Raw genomic sequence first — 20,590 nt, 5'->3', positions numbered from 1 at the left:
TGTCTTAGTCAGGGTTTCTATTCCTGCACAAACATCATGACCAAGAAGCAAGTTGGGGAGGAAAGGGTTTATTCGGCTTACACTTCCATACTGCTGTTCATCACCAAGGAAGTCAGGACTGGAACTCAAGCAGGGCAGGAAGCAGGATCTGATGCAGAAGCCATGGAGGGATGTTCCTTACTGGCTTGCTTCCCCTGACTTGCTCAGCCGGCTCTCTTATAGAACCCAAGACTACCAGCCCAGAGATGGTCCAACCCACAAGGGGTCTTTTCCCCTTGATCACTAATTGAGAAAATGCCTTACAGTTGGATCTCATGAAGGCATTTCCTCAACTGAAGCTCCTTTCTCTGTGATAAGTCCAGCTGTCAAGTTGACACACAACTAGCCAGTACACCCACCAAATCTAATTTCTGCTGCTTATATACTCATAAATGAATTCTTTATCTTTTTAAAGAAAACGTTTTAGTTTTCTCTCTAGGAAAATATAACTCATAACTTCTAATATGTTCCCCAAAGTTTTCTTTCTCTACATACTTTATAAACTTCCAGAAACTTATAGCGAATTTTTAAAAAGTCTGGGGCTACAGAGACGACTTAGTGGCTAAGAACACTTGGTTGAGAACGCTTCTTGTTCAGCTCCTAGCACCCACATGGTGACTTACAGCCCCAGGGTTCTACTGAAGACATCAGGCATGCACGTCGTGCATACACACATGAGGGCAAATAAGATAGATAAGTAAATAAGTAAACAAACAAATAGAGCCACAGTTTAAAAAACAAAGCAAAACTCTACTTTCTAAATAGAGTGAGTTCCCTACCTCCCATAATCACCACCTCTCCTCAGTAGAAAAAGAATTCTTTTAATATAAGAATAAGTAAAACCTTAGAGCTACAAGCTTCTCTGCCTTTTCTATCTAGACCAGTGGTTCTCAAACTTCCTAATGCAGCAATCCTTTAATACAATTCCTCGTATTGTGGTGACCCCCCCAACCATAAAATTAATTACTACTTCATAACTGTTATGAATCTCAATGTAAATAGCTGGTGTGTGACACACACACACACACACACACACACCCCACCAAAGGAGTCATGATCCACAGGTTGAGAATCACTGGTCTAGACATAATAGCTGTTTTTATCTACAGATATTGTCAGTGGCACACCATGAGATTCATTGTTATGTATCTTCAGTGGCTCAGAAGACACTAGGCAAACAGCCTGGGAGAGCCTGCCACTAATCCCAGTACTTGGGAGACAAGGACAGAAGGATTGATCATGAGTTTGAGGCTGGGCTACATAGTGAGTTCTAGGCTGGCACCACAGAGCAAGACTCCATCTAAAAAAAGAACAAAACATGAATAAATAATCAAATAAATTATATGAGAAAAATAAAAGTATAAAAGCTGTCTAACTATAACAATAAAATTTTAATACTAAACCATTCTTTTAAGTCATAATCAAGTTCCACCCTACTAGACGATAAGGAAAGTGCATATAATTAGTTATATAGCCACAACTAGAAATTAACACATGCCTGTTCCTTAGAAGATGACTGTAAGAAACTGGTTCCTACAGGGTCCCCAATGTAGGAGCTAGAAAAAGTACCCAAGAGCTGAAGGGGTCTGCAACCCTATAGGTGGAACAACAATATGAATTAACCAGTACCCCCTGGAGATCATGTCTCTAGCTGCATATGTATCGAAAGATGGCCTAGTCGGCCATCAATGGGAAGAGAGGCCCCTTGGTCTAGCAAACTTTATATGCCCCAGTATAGGGAACGCCTGGGCCAAGAAGTGGGAGTGGGTGGGTAGGGGAGCAGGGCGGGGGTAGGGTATAGGGGACTTTTGGGATAGCATTTGAAATGTAAATGAAGAAAATATCTAATAAAAAAAAAAAACAAAAAAACAAAAAAAACTGGTTCCTGATCAGATTATTTACTGAAAATAGGTGTCATGGCAATTGGAGTGGCTGAGGAAGGAAGCAGGTTTGTTCTCACTTACTGATCTTTGTTTTCACTGCAGTGGAGCGCTACAATCCTCAGGAAAACAGATGGCACACCATAGCGCCTATGGGGACCCGAAGGAAACACCTAGGTTGTGCGGTGTACCAGGACATGATCTATGCAGTGGGAGGGAGAGATGACACTACAGAGCTTAGCAGTGCTGAGAGATACAACCCCAGAACTAACCAGTGGTCTCCCGTGGTGGCCATGACATCCCGCAGGAGTGGGGTAAGTGCCAGCTACTGGGAGCTTTGAGCTTTGCAAGCAAGCACTGAGGGGGGTGTATAAAAGGAATTCTCTAAGCTGTAAGCTGCACTAGGACACTGCACTGTGAAGGGCTGCTATCCATGTGCTGTATTTCCAGTGTCTCAGCTGTCAAGACGCTTTTAGGCAAAACAGAAAAAACAAAAACCCAAAAAGCTTGTATTTCTTTTGATTGCTTTTAGCTCCAGTAACTAAATATTTTCTATCCATTCATATATGTAATTGTATACGCTATTTTTTTTTTTATTTACCTTTTACCAGCCACTTCTCTGGACGGTATCTTTCCTATATCATCCCCTATCTAACTTACGTATAATAGCACTAACTATTCCTGTATGGTATTCCTAGCTAATTTTTTCAAGTAGACGTCGTATACTGATACAAACAGTAAAACATACCTGGCCCTTCTACGAGTCTTCCAAAGGTGGTTTGGGTCTGCCCCATCTATAATGTAGGCCACGTCTGGCTGACCTGTTGTCATGGTCTCAACACAAATGAATGTCTGGTCACTAAAGAGATGTCCAAATGGAACATAAAATTCACCTTTGGGAATGTTTGTCTCAATGAATGCTAACCCATTAAGCATTGATTGTGGCAGGAGTCCATCAGTGTAGGACACATACTCAAAGGAAAGAGAAGCAGACTGCACCTAGAGACTCCCTAATCTGAAGATAAAAAGGAGCAAATTCTGGTTTTTGCATCGAGGCACAGAAAGGCGCCATCAAGTGGAAGAGTCGTGTGTTGTGTGTCTCCATTTATTCCTGGGAACTGACAGGCTTTCAGATCTATCCCTGTGATTCCCACTGTCTGCTTGATTCCATCTTCACTCACTTAGAAGGCAAATGTCTATAGAATTCTTGTCATGGAGCTCTCAGTCTGGTGAAGGAGACTGAAATGTTTACAGTGTCTACAGTAAGGATGTGCTGTGGAGTGCTGTATGTGACAGAAGCACGTGGGAGAATGGGCTTAATGCACATGAGTTACTCAGCCCTACATACTGATTCGGAGACTAACAGTTAGTCCAGCATTCCGAGAGCAGAGTTCATTAGGAGAGGGGGAAATGTAGGAGGCAAGGCCAAACATGGTAGCCAGATTTCTAAAAGCTTGAGTAACATTACAGACCTAAAACCTGTCTTAGGCAGAATGGAGGCTTAGAAGTTTCTGAACAGGAGTGATATGTTTATGTTCATGTTTTTAATAATATTTTAGTAGCAATTTAGAAAGTGGATTAGAGTGGGCAAACCAGAAGTGAGAGCAGGTTGGAGGTTCTTGTTTGTGCCAAGTGAGTAGTTCTCTATACTTTACAGATGCACCTGACTCTTCTTAGGCGCATATATTAATAAAAGGCCTGACCTGATGGTTCCCATCGTTCATGGAGTACTGCTCCCTTTTCTCCCTGGCGTCATGTAAAGTGGAATCTAAGCGATCTGAGAGTCTCCCTAGAGACTGTGAATTCCCCGCGGCTTTCTCGGCTCTCAGCAGCCACTGTGCTTTGCTCCCACAGGTCGGCCTGGCCGTGGTTAACGGACAGCTTATGGCAGTGGGGGGCTTTGATGGCACAACATACTTGAAGACCATTGAAGTTTTTGACCCAGATGCCAATACGTGGAGGTAACCTTTAGACTTTTCAAGTCTTCTCATTTCTAACGTGAAGTCATGGGCTTGAGAAAGATCCTGACCACCAAAAGTGGGATAGCCAACTTACTGACATCCTCACGTGGTGTCCTGAAGGGAACTGAAGTAACCCAGATATGATGATACATTTTAACTTGGTTGTTCTAAAGTATCTGATACAAGTATTCCTAAGTTCTTCTAATAACCGTCTTTTTTTTTTTTTTTTTTTTTTTTTTTTTTTTNCTGGCTGTCCTGGAACTCACTCTGTAGACCAGGCTAGCCTTGAACTCAGAAATCTGCCTGCCTCTGCCTCCCGAGTGCTGGGATTAAAGGCATGCGTCACCATGCCCGGCTTAACCATCTCATGTTATATAAGTAGAGGTGAGGAAAACAGTGAAGAATATCCTTTCTTCCTGCCATACCCTGCTGGGGAAACCAATGCACCAAGAAAATAAAGGTGTGCATTAATAAGCTAGGGACGTTATTAACTCAGAGCCAGGACCTTCAGTTCTCAGTCTGGGTATACAGACTGTTTTTTGTTTTGTTTTGTTTTGTTTTGTTTTGTTTTGTTTTGTTTTGTTGTGAGAAGCCTTCTTTGTAGGGGGTAAAATATAGTTACTTTCAAAACACTATTTTGAAACCTACTCCTCCTTTAAAAAGTGTATTGCTATAGATTCTTCTGGTTTGAAATATGCCCTATTTTAAAGTTCATTTTTAGATAGGAAGCTACATCTTATTTTTGAGAGGTTAACTATTTTAAACTTCATTTTATAGATTTAATTTTATGTTGTTTATAAATCCTTAGGTACAGGCTTGGGTACAATGGTAGAGTACATTCCTAGCTAGATGAGAGCCTGGGCTCAACCCCTAACACTGCACATCCCAAGATCCAGGGCATCAGATGCTAGGCAAGCACTCCCTACCCATCTCTTACTGAGACTGAAATAACTGTCGTAGGAGTCTGTGTATAGCTGAGGAGTCACAATACTAAAGTCAGTTAACATGGTGGGTTTTTTGCCCAACATTATGTTTTTCATGACCATTTTTATCCAATTTCCTGAGTGTTCTGGTTCCTGAGGAAACAAAAGTGAAGATAGATTCCGGGCTGTTCCAGTGTTGGCAGTAGTAACATACTCGGTGGAAGTGCTACGTGATAGCAAACGAAGGAGGGCTGAGGAAGACAGGGAGGCCTGTCTCTAGAGTGGCCACGAAAGCCTTACTACATTGCTAAATGTTATCGATAAAGGACAGAGAAGAGCAGGTTTGCACAAAGAAAAGCCTCCCACTCGTGGAATGTTTACTTCTTTATACAGGCTTTTTTTGGGGGGTGGGTGGGTAGGAATTTAGAGTAAGCGTCATTAAAGAAATAGCTACAACCACTTCTGTCTCATACTCACTGTAAGCTGTGTATGGACTTTTACCAGTGACTGTCATTAAAACTAATAATGTGTGCTGAATAATATTCATGAAGTCCTAAGAATCATCTATAGATTATATAACGTAATCTGTGCTATATATGTACATCTATATCTAAAAACCCTTTTCATTGGTTTGAGTTTTTTGTTTGTTTTGTTTCAGTTTTTGCGACAGGGTTTCTCTGTGTAGCCCTGGCTGTCCTGGAACTCACTGTGTACACTTAACTGGCCTCAAACTCAAGAGATCCACCTGCCTCTGCCTCCTGAGTGCTGGGTTAAAGGTGGGTGTTCTATGCCCAGCCCAAACTTAATAGTTTTGTTTTTGTTTTTGGCTTTTTGAAGTAGGGTTTCACCATAGGCCAAACTAACCTTGAATTTACTCTGCAGCCCCAGGCTGCCCTCGAACTCACAGCAGTCCTCCTACTCAGTCTCCTGAGTGCTGGGATTACAAGCATGGGTCACCATACTGGGTGGTGGTGGTGGTGGTGGTGGTGGTGGTGGTGGTGGTGGTGGTGGTGATGGTTGTTTCTATTGTTATTGTTTTGGTTGGTTGGTTTTTGGTTGGTTGTTTTGCTTTTTAAGAAAGAAGCCCTCTATAGCCCAAGTTGGCCTACAACTATGTAGGTCAAGACTAGTTTTAAGCTGTCTCATTCTTCCATGTTTGGTAATTATAGGTATGTATTACCATACCTGGTGCATATCCCAAATCAATTTTATCCATTGCTGAATGAGGAGCTAGTATTTTCACCCTGAAAGTCTTTAACTTAGAAGATGATCTTGTTCACATATCACAAACTAAATGTTGCTATATAGATGATACTATATGAATGATACTATATAGACACAGGAATAAAAATGAACTGAAGGGCTGGGAAGAAAGAGCAGGTGGTAAAGTGCTTGCTTCTGCAAGCATGAAGACTTGATTTGAATCCACAGAGCCCACATAAACAGCCAGTCATGGTGCTATGCATCTGCAGGAGCAAAGCTGGGGAGGCAGAGACAAAGCAGACCGCTGGGCTCCCTGACCAGTCAGCAAGCCTCCTCAATGAGTCCCAGGCCACCACAACACAGCCTCAAAACCAAACCCAATGGATGTCATCTGAAGAATGACATCTAAGATGACCTCTGTCTCCGCTCAAATGTGCACCTGAACACAGTATACAGATACACAAAACGAAAGGAAAGGAGAGAGGGAGATGGGGAGGCAGAGGGGAGAGGAACAGAAGGAGAAATTGAGCAGCTTGGTTTGGTGCTCATACCAAAACCCCAGCCCTTTAGAAGCTGAAGCAGGAAGATTGCCATGATTTTGAAGCAACCAGGGCTGGAGTGAGAACAGCTGAAAAGTCAAATAGAAAAATCAAATAAAAACAATTAAGGCAAGTACAGTGGTGCATACCTATAATACCAGCATCTCCATAACTGTGGGTTAGGAAGATCAGAGCAAGAGGAATAAGACAATTCATAATTTAGAAAGCTTTAGGCAAGGAGAAAATATGTCTGGGAAAATAGATAGCCAGGCATAAAATTAGACACAAGAATGTGGAACATAATGTTTTGTGTTTTAGAGGCCAGGCTAGGTGCGAAGCTGTAGTGTAAAAGGGTGGCCAGCCTCACTCACCTGAGCTTCTCAGTCAGTCTGACTTCTTCCTGCACTTGCCTGTCTTCCATTTGCTTCTGACTGTGGAAGTTACATGAAGGTCAGAATGCTGAGACTGATGTCTGCATTTAGAAGGAGCAGTGCTTTTTCCAGTTAAAAAAAAATGCCTTTGTTTTTCTCTTTGCAGGTTATACGGAGGGATGAATTACCGTCGGCTAGGAGGTGGTGTAGGAGTTATTAAAATGACACATTGTGAATCCCATATATGGTGAACACAGGAAAAAATCTTGCATATGCTCCTTTATATTTGGAAGAGTCTTGACTTCGAAGCTTTGTACAGCTCGAGAAAACAATAGAACAAATTTTATTCTTTGCGGTGCCTCAACATTCAGAAATACCAGTCTAAGGACGGAACTCACCTGCAAAATGCCACCTTTGCACACTGCCTTTCCGCTCTGTGCAGAAGAATATTTATTTTTGGCTTTAATTTATCATGGAGTTTTGATGGGAATTTTTGTTTTTGTTTTGTTGGTTTGGGTCCTTTGGGCTTTTGTTGTTGTTATTGTTGTGTTGTTTTTAATTTTTTTTTTTTTTTTACTTATCCTTCCTACCATGAAAAAAAAAAGGAGGGGGAAAAAAGGCAAAAATTCCAAGCTGCAAAATTTTCTTTGCTTTGTAGGTTTTGGATTGGTTTTAAAAATCCTGGTAAGGGCAGAAGAGCTATGTGTGACCTGATGTTATTCCTTTTAGACACTATCTATACATCTGCAGAGACTGCCAGTGATGAAGGTAAAACGCTAGTATATGCGCTCGTTACCATTTTGCACTAAATAGTAGAGCACTCCAAATGTAAAGCTGGTTCAGTGAGAGTGCATGCTGCTTCTGCAGAGGACCCGAGTTCAGTTCCCAGCACTTATATCTGGCAGCTCACAACTGTGTGTAATTCCATGAACAAGAGTGGTTCTCAACCTTCCTGATGCTGCACCCCTTTAATATAGTTCCTCATGTTGTGCTGACCCCCAACCATAAAATTATTTTTGTTGCTACTTCATAACAGTAATTTTGCTGCTGTTATGAATCATGATGTAAACATCTGATTACAGTATATCTGATATGTAAAGGGCCCTTTGACCCCCCCCCACCCACGCCCCCCACACCCACAGGTTAAAAACTGCTGAGCTTGCTTATCCAGGGCTCACTTTTGTCCTCTGTAGGTACCCTCATTCCTACGCATTCATATACATACAAACACACATCCACCCATCAAATATAAGTAATTAAAAATGAAATTTCTTTTAAATGTAAAAGAAAAACTGAGTAAGAAGACATCTCACTAAACAGGAACATTAGGAAGGACTATTAAATCTATAAAAGCGGGACTCAGATGCTACACTTTGCATTCACTGGTGGGCATTTACATCTGGCTAGCTCAACTTTCTTCTTACCCCAGTTCCCTTTTTTCTCCTGTGATATTTTCAGTTTCTGCCACATGTATCTAGGTCTCTGCCCAGAGCCTCTTATGAAAGCAATGTGAGGCTCACTGGTTGTCATCTTGAGAATTCCAGTGAAGGCCAGTGTGGCTGTGGGAGAGTTGTGCCGACTGTCACCACCTGTAGCTTTCTTTCCTGTCTCCTCTTGGCCACCAAGGAGCAGTGGACTTTCTCCAGCAGTGAATTCTGATTTTCACTGGATTTACACTGGATGTTCTGGCCTGGTGACTCTGAGGTGACCCTTACGTAGTACACCAAAGGACTGATCTTCATGTTAGAGTACGTGTTTAGGAACACCATGCCAGTGAAGTGTGTGGACAGAGCTGGGCTCCTTACGCTGAGTGTCACTCTTCATCTCAGAAGGCCACTGTTACTCTGTCTCTTAAGTTGCACTTTCTGATGAAAAGTTAAACATTTTAAGGAAATAAATGAATATTTTAGTGCCTAAGGTTCTCCCCCATTATAGTCACAGACTGATTTTTTTTTCTTTCAGTGTATTTTGCAGGAAAATCTTTGAATGAGACTTTAGCCACAACCAAAAGGAATAACCTTTACCTTCTTCCTCTCCCCTGGCACCTTTTGTGTTTACATTTAAACATCATTTGCACCTTTTTCAAGGAAAAAAATAAGTATTTGGTAAACAATTGTTTACATGTATCATTTATGCTTTTTTCTAGCATGTATAACTTTTTAAAATAAAGGTAGTATTTACCATAAAAATGTTTTAATTTTTAAAGTTTTTGTGTTGGATTTTTTAAACTGTGTGTGTGTGTGTGTGTGTGTGTGTGTGTGTGTGTGTGTGTGTGTGTGTGTGTAAGGGGGTGGGGGGGGGTACACCACAGCACCAGAGGACAACTTGCTGGAGTTGGTCCTCTCCTTCCATCCTATGGATTCCAGGAATCAGACTCAGTTCATCAGGCTTAGCAGCAAGTGCCTTTACCTCTAAGCCAACTCTCCAGTCCCAGTTACTGCTATTTGGTACTTACGTGGATTTTTGGTTTTGTATCTTATATTACTTGTATATAAAGTTAAAGTGCTTCATCCTAACAGTGATATAATTAAGACTTTTCACTATGTATCTTATATACCCCAATCTGTAAATGTATTTCCTTGTGTGTAGGAGTCTTAGTTTTAGATTGAAAGAACTAATTATCTAGTCCAAACCCACTTAATACAGTCACCTACATAAAAATACCCAGGAAGTCTGCCTATATACTTAATAATAGAACTGATATTACATATCATTTTACCAAAGTCCCACTCTTTCTTTTTTTTTTTTTTTTTTATGCCAGACTACCACTAATGTTATCTGAAACATAGCCTACAATAATATCAGGAATAAAATCCAGAATATCTCTTAAAGGCCCATCTCAAAACAAAATAAAAGAATGTTTCTGTAAGTCTGAATTTTCCGGAAAAAAGGACCCATTCTCAGGATTGAGATGAGGCCCTGCACACGCTGCTGTGAGCTCATAAGTGGTATCTAGCAAGGAGGTTATGTTTCTTTGAGACTTGACAGTTTGCTGAGGAGACTTTTTATTTTTTAAATATGGAACGTTTCAGGAGTTTGTGTGTCATCCTTGGGCAGAGGCCATGCTAATCTTCTCTGTATCGTTCCAATTTTAGTATATGTGCTGCTGAAGTGAGCACAGAGGAGATGTTTTTAAAGTGTGTCCTTATAACTCTGGGTTCCTCAGTGCCCCTTCTCATTTCTAATTTTGTCAATTTGGATTTTTTTTCTCTCTTTGCCTTTTAGTTAATTTGGATAGGGATTTGTCAATCTTACTGATTTTTCTCAAGAACCATCTCTTTGTTTCATTGATTATTTATATTGTCTTGTTTCTATTTTGTTGATTTCAGTCCTGAGTTTGATTATTTCTTGCTGTCTACTCCTTTTGGGTCGAACACTACTTCTTATTGTTCTAGAGTTTTCAGGTGTGTTGTTAAGTTGCTAGTGTGAGATCCACCCCCCCCCCAAAAAAAAACCTTTTTAATATATGCACTCAGTACTATAAACTTGTCTTAGAACCACCTTCATTGGGTCCCATAAGTTAGGGTATATTGTGTATTCATTACCTGGAGCTCCCAGTGGCCACAGCTATCAGGATCCCAGATTTTCCTACCATGCCCCACACAGCCACCACTCTCTTAAGAACCAGAAAGGGCAACAGAAACTTAGGAGCAAAACATCCACCCAACAAAGACAAGACCAGCATTATGAATATCAACATCATGTATTACACTCTTCCCAAACCCAGATGCCATCATAAAAATATAATCAGTAACAGCCAGGACACAATGTCTCCACTAGAGCCCAGCAACCTACCACAGTAGGCCCTGAGAATTACAACATAGCTGAAACACAAGACAAAAGACCTTAAGATATCACTTATGAATATGGTAGAGGTCTTTAAAAAAGGGAATTAATAAATTCTTAACTCTATGAAAAACACAAACAGTAGAAAGAAGTTAATAAAACAATTCAAGACATGAAAGTGGAAAGAGAATCAAAAAAACCAAGCTGAGGGAAATCTAGAGGTGAAAAATCAAGGAACTCAAGAAGGAACCTCAGAGGCAAGTCCCACAGAATAAATAACCTCAATTGGAAACACCAGATTTTAGGTAAGTTTATTTGACTAAATTGGATCCTTTTATATTAACAATTCAGCATCTTTTATAACATGACACAGCCACAGTGATATGCTGGGTACACAAGCCCATGAACGCGGCTCACCCACTACCACTATGTTCTATATCCATCTGGGCAACTCCAGAGGCACCCTGAGACAAGTGCTCCATTTCTTCCACTGTCCCACTTGGCATCGCAGTTCAGCAAATGATCAAAACAGTTTATAATGCATCACTTAGTCCATACAAAAATTCATTCAATTTGAAAAATTGCCAGTTCTGTCATATATGCCAACACACCAATAAGGTATTTATGACATAGAATCTGTAAAAGAAAAAAAATGTGAATTTAAAATTAAGACAGTATTAGGAGACAAGCAATTTGATATTTGTGGGGTTTTACCATGGTTTTTATTGATTTTACTTCATTTATTTTTAATTATGCAGTTGTGTGTGTAGGTATATGAATGTGGGTGCCCAAAGAGGCCAGAGACATATGATCACTTGGAGCTAGAGTTACAGAGAGTAGTGAACTTGAACTGCCTGATGTAGGTGCTGGAACCCCAAGTCAGATCCCCTGCAAGAGCATTACAGTTCTCAACCAGCTGAGCCTGTTTAAATGAAAATTTACAAGGCCAGAAGAGGGTGTTGATCCTCTGGAACTGATGTTACAGGTATTCTGACCTGCCCGGTATGGGAACTAGGAACTAGACTCTCAGGTTCCCTGCAAAAGGAGTAAGTGCTATTAATCATAAGCCATCCCTCTCTCCAGTTCTTGGTTTTTTGAGACAAGATTTTGAGTAGCCCATGCTGGCTTTAAACTCTCTATGTTGGCCAGGGATGAGTTTGGACTATTGATCCTCCTGCTTCTACCTCCCAAGGGCCTTTTGTTTTTAATGCTTAGTGCTTCCCATCAAAAGTATGCTCCAGCCTATTATTTCATTTTGACCTCCAGTTTGAAAATATGTTTTATACGGTACTCATGGAACCTAAGACATAAAAAGCTCAAATATTGACTCCTTTTCTTTTTATAAAAAATTATTTACTTTGTGTCTTTATGCATGTATGTATGTGCATGCCACAGCACATGTATGGAAGTCAGAGGATAACTTTCAGGAGTTAGTTCTCTTCTTCCACCATGTGGGATCCAGGGATCAAATCAGGCCATCCTGCTTGGCAGCAAGTGCCCTTGTCCACTGAGCCACCGTGCCAGTGCCTTACAGCCTTTTCTTTATGAGCTATCTTGAATGTATCATTTAATTTATTCTGACCTTGATTTTCTCCTTTTAAAATAAAACATAGATTAAAAATACAGTGTTGTTCTAAAAATTAGAATTAATATCCACTAGGCATAGAAAGACAGCTATGGCATATGCTCACTCATTTGTGAAACCTAAGACCATCACTCTCCATGAGCAACGGTGCACACCTATTATCTCACTACTCTGGAGGGGAGGCAATTCAACATCATCTTCAGCTACACAATGAGTTCAAGGCTAACCTGAGCTACATGAGACCCTTCCTCAAAACAAAACAAATCTCACAGAAGAAAATAAAGGTCACCAACAGCTAAGAGATAGAAAGAGGTTACATAATGGGTAATAAAATACAACTAGATAAGAGAAATTAATTCTAATGCTTTTATAGCACAATTGTGACTAGAGTCTACAATTTATTATCTGAATCTGAAGACTTCAATACAAAAAGAAAGGGGGGGAGAGAGAGATGGAAATACTAGTTACTGTAATTTGGCCTTTCTTGAGTCATACTATGCCCATAAGTATGTACAAATAGGACAGAAAAAGCATAGCTCAGTGGCCGAGAACTTGCCTAGTGTGTGTGGGGCACTGCACAGAAAAGGACAAATACATAGAAAATTTTAGAAACAGAAAAAGTAGAATTAATCTCCTTTAAGAGTCTTAACAATGGCAAAATGATAAGCATTCACTGGATTATATGTATAGGGATGTGTATTTAATTATAACGTAAGGGGACTAGAGAGATGGCTTAGTGGCTAAGAGCACTGACTACTCTTCCAGAGGAACCAGGTTCAATTCCCAGTGCCCAAATGACATCTCATAGCCAAACTCTAGGTTCACTGAATCCAAAGGTTCCCTCTTCTGGCCTCCATGGACACCAGACATAGGACAGACATGGTGCATGGACATACATGCAGGCAAAACACCCACATTCATAAACAAAAATTAAAATAATATATGTCTGAGGAGCCAACTATTTGTTTCTTTATAGAACATAAAAACCATGACTGTTTTCCTTTCTAGTGGCAACAGAAAGGTACTTGTGGGCAAAAATGACATTTTATTCTGTTGCTGGGTATAATTTTACCACCACCCCAACACACACACACACACACACAATGCTATTATTCTAATAATTACTTCAAAATTTGGCAATTTTGAAAATTTGAGTTGCTAGGAGGTAATTCATATTACTCAGCTCTACAGTGCACAATACACAGTGGCCTTCCACTTTAAGACCAGCTCTAAGTGGCTAAAGCCATATAAAGCATAAAGTAAGTCTTTCTCTCGTCTTGAACTACTATGCATTCAAGTATATTTCTCCATGTAAAAATATAATTACCAAGCCAGGCAGTGGTGGCACACACCTTTAATCCCAGCACTTGGGAGGCAGAGGCAGGCAGATTTCTGAGTTCGAGGCTAGCTTGGTCTACAGAGTGAGTTCCAGGACAGCCAGGGCTACACAGAGAAACCCTGTCTCGAAAAACCAATATATATATTTACCAAACATTTGGAAACATGACAAGAAAAAAATATAATTTGATCTGTTTAAACTAACCTTTATTTTCCCATCAGTGTGTGCTGAAGCTACAGATGTTGAGACACGAACCAATCTTGTGGCTGCTAAGTGAATTTTGAAATGCCTATGGAAATGTGAATAAAGGCAGTTCATAAATAAGTCAACTTCCTCCTGGGTAACCTCCCCAGGGGTTTTGTGGACACTTTCCCATAAAGCTTTTGCATCTTCTGGGTGTATTGCATAAGAAATATCTAAGCTCTGTGGGCTACACGGCACAGACCAAAGAAATTCAGTAGTAGCCACATAACGGTCCATTTTACATGCTGTCCACATAGCAGCCATCCAGGAAAGATTAAACGCACTGATTGCTAAAGGACTGAAGCAACAGTCAAAGGTTTTCTGAAACCAGTCTCTGATTAAAGATGTATTGGACTCCGCTCCATTTGCAAGGAATAAGGGTAGACAGGTGAAGTCTTCTGAGACACTCTCCTGAAGACTCTCTCCAAACACACAACAGAACCAACCAGTCCACAGCACTTTATCTTCTCTGTGTTTGCGTGATGACTGAGATTTTGAGAGAATCTACAAGGAAAAATAAAAACATGTTCATTAAATTTGAAAGACCATTTACTTCTAAATTTTATCTTCTCAAAATTAATGAGTATATTAAAAAGCCAAGCATGGTGGCACATTCTCGAAATTCCAGGCTGAATCAGGAAGGCAAGGAGTCCAAGGTGAACCTTAGTGCATAGCAAGTTTGAAGCTAGCCTAGTCTATGAGATACCACCTCAAATAACAGACGGAGGGATGGATGGACGGGCGGACAGACAGACAGATAAATGTAGTATGACCATTTTCTTATTAGATTTGAGGCCTGCTATACAGGAAAAAGTTCACGCCTAGAACTAAAACCCTAGGTTCTAGTGGGCAAGGTACTGCTGTTTTATTGCTAAGTGGACATAAGGTCCCTTTCAATTTGCTTTCTAAAAATACTATGTTGTGCTCATGGGAGAATACTGCTGTCAGCTTTGGTCAGGGAACTTTACTTTTTGCTGTGAGCCACAGTTACCACAGAAACCTACAACTGGCCAGTGCTGAGAGCTACATGGTGGTTAAACAGATCTATATTCTTCCCTCTCATGCTTAGGAAATAGCATTCATGGAAGAGTAGATGTAAAGAAGAGAGCCAGAGGAAGAGGTGGAGGTGTTATGGGATACTGTCTTCTGTCGTGACCTGACAATTGTACTCTTCAACTCTCTGCAATTAATTCCTGCAGAAGATTGGGTTCATCACCATTCTCACTTGAAAGAGGAAGAAACTCCCATCCATCCCTGAGGATATACAGGCAGTTAGTGACTACTGAAGGAGACATTTTTTTTAAGTTGCCTATATGACTGTAAGTAACCCCTCACCCATGCTCCTGTAAACAGCCCTAATTAAACCTCACCAAAAATACAGCCAGGAACGCATAAGAGGAACTAGTTGGATGAGGGGGAGATCAGCAAGAGTGGGAGGGGCACTGGAGATATTGATCAAAATATATCATATACATGTATGAAATCCACTATAACGAATAATTAATATGCTAATAAAAGCATATTTAAAAAAAGAACACAAAACAAACGCCCAAAATAAAGTGTTGGCTTACATGTGTAAGCCACCAACCATGTCCAGCTTTTTTTTGTTTGTTTATTTTTAAAGACTATCCTTTTCTTATACCTCGATTTCCCTAATATCTATAACTAAGTATGTATTAAAACTAATCCTTAATAAACTCCAACTTCACTTCATTAAAAGTAATGGCACGCCGGGCGTGGTGGCGCACGCCTTTAATCCCAGCACTCGGGAGGCGGAGGCAGGTGGATTTCTGAGTTCGAGGCCAGCCTGGTCTACAAAGTGAGTGCCAGGACAGCCAGGGCTATACAGAGAAACCCTGTCTCGAAAAACCAAAAATAAATAAATAAATAAATAAAAGTAATGGCACATTCAGTATACAGTATCATGGAGAAGAAAAAAACTCAACTTTAGAAAGGATGACTAAAGATCTCCAAGATCTTGCCTGCATTTTGCCACTGAAGAGGAATATTTCCCACAGAAACTCTTTTTATCACTTTAAAATGTTCTTCCGTATGTTACACACAGTTCCCATCCACTGCATCTCCTTATTTATCATAAACATGCAAGACTAATAAGATCTAATCTCCTTCTATAGGAAAGCCCTTCTGACACCTGCTGACCTGTAATACATACACTGTTAACTTGAACATCTCTGGTGTCTTCAAACTATTCCTCCTGGGACAGACACTCACAGCTTCTCTTCTTTGAGAACATCCAAAGTGAACATGCTCACTTCAGAAAAAGGATAATGACAAGGGCCTAAGAATCTAACTCAGTGACAAAGCACAGAGTATATGTATAGAAGGCTCTAGGTTAGAAAAAAGTCTGACTAGCTCATCTTTGACCTGGAGTATACCATTAGTATACTCTCATATTACAGATCTTTGATTTTTTTAGTTAACAGCTTCATATATTTAAAACAAAACAAAACAAAACAAAAAACATCCAGGGCTGAAAAGATGGCTCAGCAGTGATGAGCACTTGTGGCTCTTTCAGAGGATGTGGGTTCAATTCCCAGCACCCATATGATGGTTCAGAACCATCCATAACTCCAGTTCCAGATAATCTGATTCCCTCTTCTGACCTCCAAGGACACCAATCACACATATAGGAAGACGTACATACATACAGGCAAAACACATATAAAAGAAAATGAAATCTAAAATATAAAATCTAATTTAAAAAAAAAAAACATTTAAAAGCCTAATACTTTCATCTTTGCTATTATATGTAAAATGTAAATCTTCCCTCAACCTAGATCAAGGTCCAAAGGTGGCCATACTGAACCAAATGATAGCCTGTGTTCCAATAAAATTTTTATTTATAAAAATAAAGAAAAAGTTGAAGCAGGATCATCCCCAAGTCTGAGTATCATCAAGTCAGCCAGGGCAGACAATCAGACAGCAAGACTGTCTTTGGGGGAGGGAGGAGAGAAAGAGAACACCAACCTACATATTAGTTTGCTGACCTCTAAGTTGTACAAATGAATCCAGTCTTTTTCTACAGCTTGAGAATTTAATTTCCTTTTTCAAAGATTAAGATGAACTAATCTGAACTGGGCACAGTCATTCAAGTTTTTAATCCAACCAACTGAAAAGCAGAGAAGACAGATCTCTGTGAGTTCTAGGCCATCCAGGGCTACACAATAAGACCCTGTATCAAGAAAAGAAAGAAGAAAATAAAACAAGGGGACAAAAGATTGGTTAATATGGCAGGACGTGGCAGCATACACTCACATCTACACTCAAGAAGCAGTTAGGAGGATCTCAATGAGTCAACAGAGCAAGCTCCAGGTCAGCCAGTCAGAGCTACACAGACCCTATCTCAAAACACAAAAGCTCATCTCTTAACCAATTGGAAGATAGACTTAAGTAGTACCTTTATGTACTACTTATCAGAAGAAATACAGAAAACCTGCATTCCTGAGAGTAACATATAGCATCACGAAGCATATGGAATGATATAGTGCCCAAGATTTTACTGAAATTCTGCTTCTAGGAACTAAAACCTAAAAAATATCCACCAAATTATCATGTATTGGTTAGTTTTTAGTTACCTTAACACAGCTACAGTCATCCAGGAAGAGAGACCATCAATTGAGGAATTTCTATACCTGACTGCCCTCACAGACAGGTCTGTGGGACATTTTCTTGATCACTGACTGATGTGGGAGAGCCCTCTTACTATGGGCAGGTAAGCCTGGATGTAAGAAAGCAAATTGAACAAGCCTCAGGGAGAATGCCTATAAGTAGTGTTCCTTCTGGTCTCCGCTAGAGTTCCTGTCGTGGCTTCCCTCATGGACTATAACATGGAAGTATAAGCCAATTTACAAACTCTTTCCTCCCCAAGTTGCTTTGGTCACTGTTTTATCACAATAGGAAATAAGCTAGAACATATAACTATAACTACAAGAATGTAGAATTCTGGATTATGAGTATTATCTACAACACTGATTAGTCGAAATGCTGGAATGCAAAGTTTGGACAGTGAGATCCCAATTTAAAGACTACACTGATTCAGATAAACAAATAGATATATCACAATCTTCAATTCTGGGGCTGGAGAGATGGTTCAGTGGTTAAGAATACTGAATGCTCTTCCAGAGGTCCTGAGTTTAATTCCCAGCAACCACATGGTAGGTCACAATCATCTATAATGGGATCCGACACCTCTTCTGAAGAGAGCAACAGTATACTCACAAACATAAAGTAAATAAATAAATCTTTTTTTAAAAAAGTATTAAATTCTGACTTTTAAGAAATTATTGGGCTGGTGAGATGGCTCAGTGGGTAAGAGCACCCGACTGCTCTTCCGAAGGTCCAGAGTTCAAATCCCAGAAACCACATGGTGGCTCACAACCATCCGCAACGAGATCTGGCGCCCTCTTCTGGAGTGTCTGAAGACAGCTACAGTGTACTTACATATAATAAATAAATAAATCTTTAAAAAAAAAAAAAAGAAATTATTATTGTGTGTATGTGAGTGTATGATTGGGAGGCACAGGTGCCAGAGTGGAGTGTCACCTCAGAAAACATCTCTGTGGAATCAGTTCTTTCTTTCCACCTTTGGTTCCAGGCATCAAATTCAGACTACTAGGCTTGCCCAAGTGCCCTGACCTGCTGAGCCATCTTGTCAGCACATTCATACTTCTGTGTGTTTTCTAAAATCAACACCATATTACACACACACACACACACACACACACACTCCTACACATGTAGGAAATAAAAATTAAGTTGACCTTATCTAATTATTACAATATAAAATAAGAGCTGGGTGTTGGTGGTGCATGCTTTTAATCACTTGGGAGGCAGAGGCAAGCAGATCTCTGTGAATGTGAGGTCAGTCTGATCTACAGAATAAGTTCCAGAATAGCCAGAGCTACACAGAGAAATCCTGTCTTGAGAAAAAACAAACAAATTGTAAAAAAACAAAACAAAACAAAACAAAACAAAACCCCACAAGGTTTAGGCCAGTGAGATGACTCAGCAAATTAAAGCATTTGGTGCCATGCCTAACAACATGACTTTGATCTCCAGGATCCTATGTTAGAGAGAGCCAATTCTAGTAAGTTCTCCAAATTCTACAAGGGCACTGTGGCACACAGACACATACATGCACACCCACACACATATTTAAATAAACAAATATATAAATGTAATAAAAATGTTTTTAAGTTAAAAAAAAAGATAAGAAAATACTATAATTTCCATTCCAAACCAACAAAACAGATTTTAGGAAACAAAGGGATATACACCACTATACCTGGACAAGAAATGCTTCAGGGTCCCTTTGTGTCCCTTTCACTCCAAGTAGAGTGGAGAAAATCACTTTGATGTTGAGGTCTTCTCCCACTTCCACAGCTAGTCCTTTTTGCTTTTCGGCAGCAATAAATGCACTTAGAAGTCTAGAATAGTCTTTGAGATTAGAATAGGAGAATTTATACAGGGGAGTTAAACTATATATAGTCCACTGTTTGTGGAGGAGAAATGCAACCTTCTGAGGATCGATATCTTCCTAAAACAAACAAAAAAATCAAGACAAAGGTTTTAAAAGTAAAAAGCATAGCTAAGAATTTAATCATAACAATTTACATATTCAATATAAATCTACAACTTGGTACATGACCTTGTGTTCCTAACACTAATCTCAAATGGAATTTACAGGTCATTAAAAGGTCCTCTGCCTTTGCCCCCAATTCCCATGTAGGAAGCTTTTCTGCCTCGGATGTTCACACAAGACAGTTCTCTGTTTTATTCAGATCTGTTCTTAGTTCTTCTCTAAGAGGCCATTCTAAAGAAAACGTATCACTTCAAGTCTGTCACTATCTCCTAACCTTTTATTTTTCTTCATAGCACTTACTATGATCTGAATATATGTGTCTTACTTTTCTTGTCTCCCTTTCCAATCAGAGTAGAAGCTTGCTGGGGACAGGGTTTTATCTATTTCATTTACTCTAGCTGTTAGAACAGAACATAATGGCATTTCACGGGATTTCAGCAGACATCTCATAGACAAACATTTCTATTTTCCTTTACATATACCCTGCAAATAGTGGTGCTGGGTATAAGTGGGTAATAGCGGAGTGGTTGCCTAGCAGGGGCACAGCCCTGGGTTTGTACTACACACACAAAAGTATTTCTAAAGGATCTAGCTTGATTAGCCTTAAGTAATTTAAAAAATATTTAACAAGTTCATTTTATGCAACAAAGCTGTGGTGGTTTGAATATGCTTGGCCCAGGGAGTGGCACTATTTGGAGGTGTGGCCCTATTAGAGGAAGCATGTCACTGTGGGCCTGAGCTTTAAGACTCTTCTCCTAACCCTGTGGGAGGAGTCTGCTAGCAGCCTTCAGATGAAGATGCAGAACGCTCAGCTCCTCCTGCACCATGCCTGCCTGGACACTGCCATGCTCCCGTCTTGATGATAATGGACTGAACCCCTGAACCTGTAAGCCAGCCCCAATTAAATGGATTTTTGTATGCCCTCTGTTAGAGTCACAAGTGTCATCAACAACAGAGCACTTGGGTAGAGATGTAAAGCCATGTACACTACAAACTCCATGTGGAGGTTCCTTAGAACACTGTACTGGCTATTTTTGTGTCAACTTGACACAGCTGGAGTTATCACAGAGAAAGGAGCTTCAGTTGAGGAAATGCCTCCATGAGATCCAACTGTAAGGC

The 20,590-nt window shown here is 40.1% G+C and overlaps 2 protein-coding genes and 1 non-coding gene across 4 annotated transcripts in view; 1 reads left to right on the top strand and 2 right to left on the bottom strand.

The window, feature by feature from the left end:
* Nucleotides 1-7,180, top strand: part of Klhl20 (kelch like family member 20) — a 43,014-nt gene extending 35,834 nt beyond the window's left edge. The window contains exons 10-12 of the mRNA XM_021161449.2: nt 2,025-2,233; nt 3,774-3,880; nt 7,083-7,180. Of these exons, the coding sequence (XP_021017108.1) occupies nt 2,025-2,233; nt 3,774-3,880; nt 7,083-7,167 (401 nt within the window). The 3' untranslated portion in view covers nt 7,168-7,180. The remainder of the gene's footprint in view (nt 1-2,024; nt 2,234-3,773; nt 3,881-7,082) is intronic.
* A 2,748-nt stretch (nt 7,181-9,928) lies between these two features.
* On the bottom strand, nt 9,929-10,035 carry LOC115032575. The gene has a single exon (XR_003838220.1). It is a non-coding gene; the product is annotated as a U6 spliceosomal RNA (small nuclear RNA).
* A 565-nt stretch (nt 10,036-10,600) lies between these two features.
* The window catches only part of Cenpl (centromere protein L), a 17,979-nt gene continuing 7,989 nt past the window's right edge, over nt 10,601-20,590 (bottom strand). Inside the window, exons 3-5 of one of the 2 annotated variants that reach the window (XR_003837834.1) lie at nt 19,175-19,326; nt 13,831-14,373; nt 10,601-11,338 (exon numbers count right to left, since the gene is read on the bottom strand). Coding sequence is in view for 1 of the 2 variants with exons in the window: in XM_021163163.1 (XP_021018822.1) it covers nt 11,267-11,338; nt 13,831-14,373; nt 19,175-19,426 (867 nt within the window). In the remaining variant the exon portion in view is untranslated. Of the gene's footprint in view, nt 11,339-13,830; nt 14,374-19,174; nt 19,427-20,590 lie in introns of both variants that reach the window. The other variant, XM_021163163.1, reaches the window with a different exon arrangement.

This window comes from Mus caroli, chromosome 1 (assembly GCF_900094665.2).
Source record: "Mus caroli chromosome 1, CAROLI_EIJ_v1.1, whole genome shotgun sequence".
In the NCBI taxonomy this organism is placed as follows: domain Eukaryota; kingdom Metazoa; phylum Chordata; class Mammalia; order Rodentia; family Muridae; genus Mus; species Mus caroli.
This window is presented reverse-complemented; position numbering and strand designations above follow the sequence as displayed.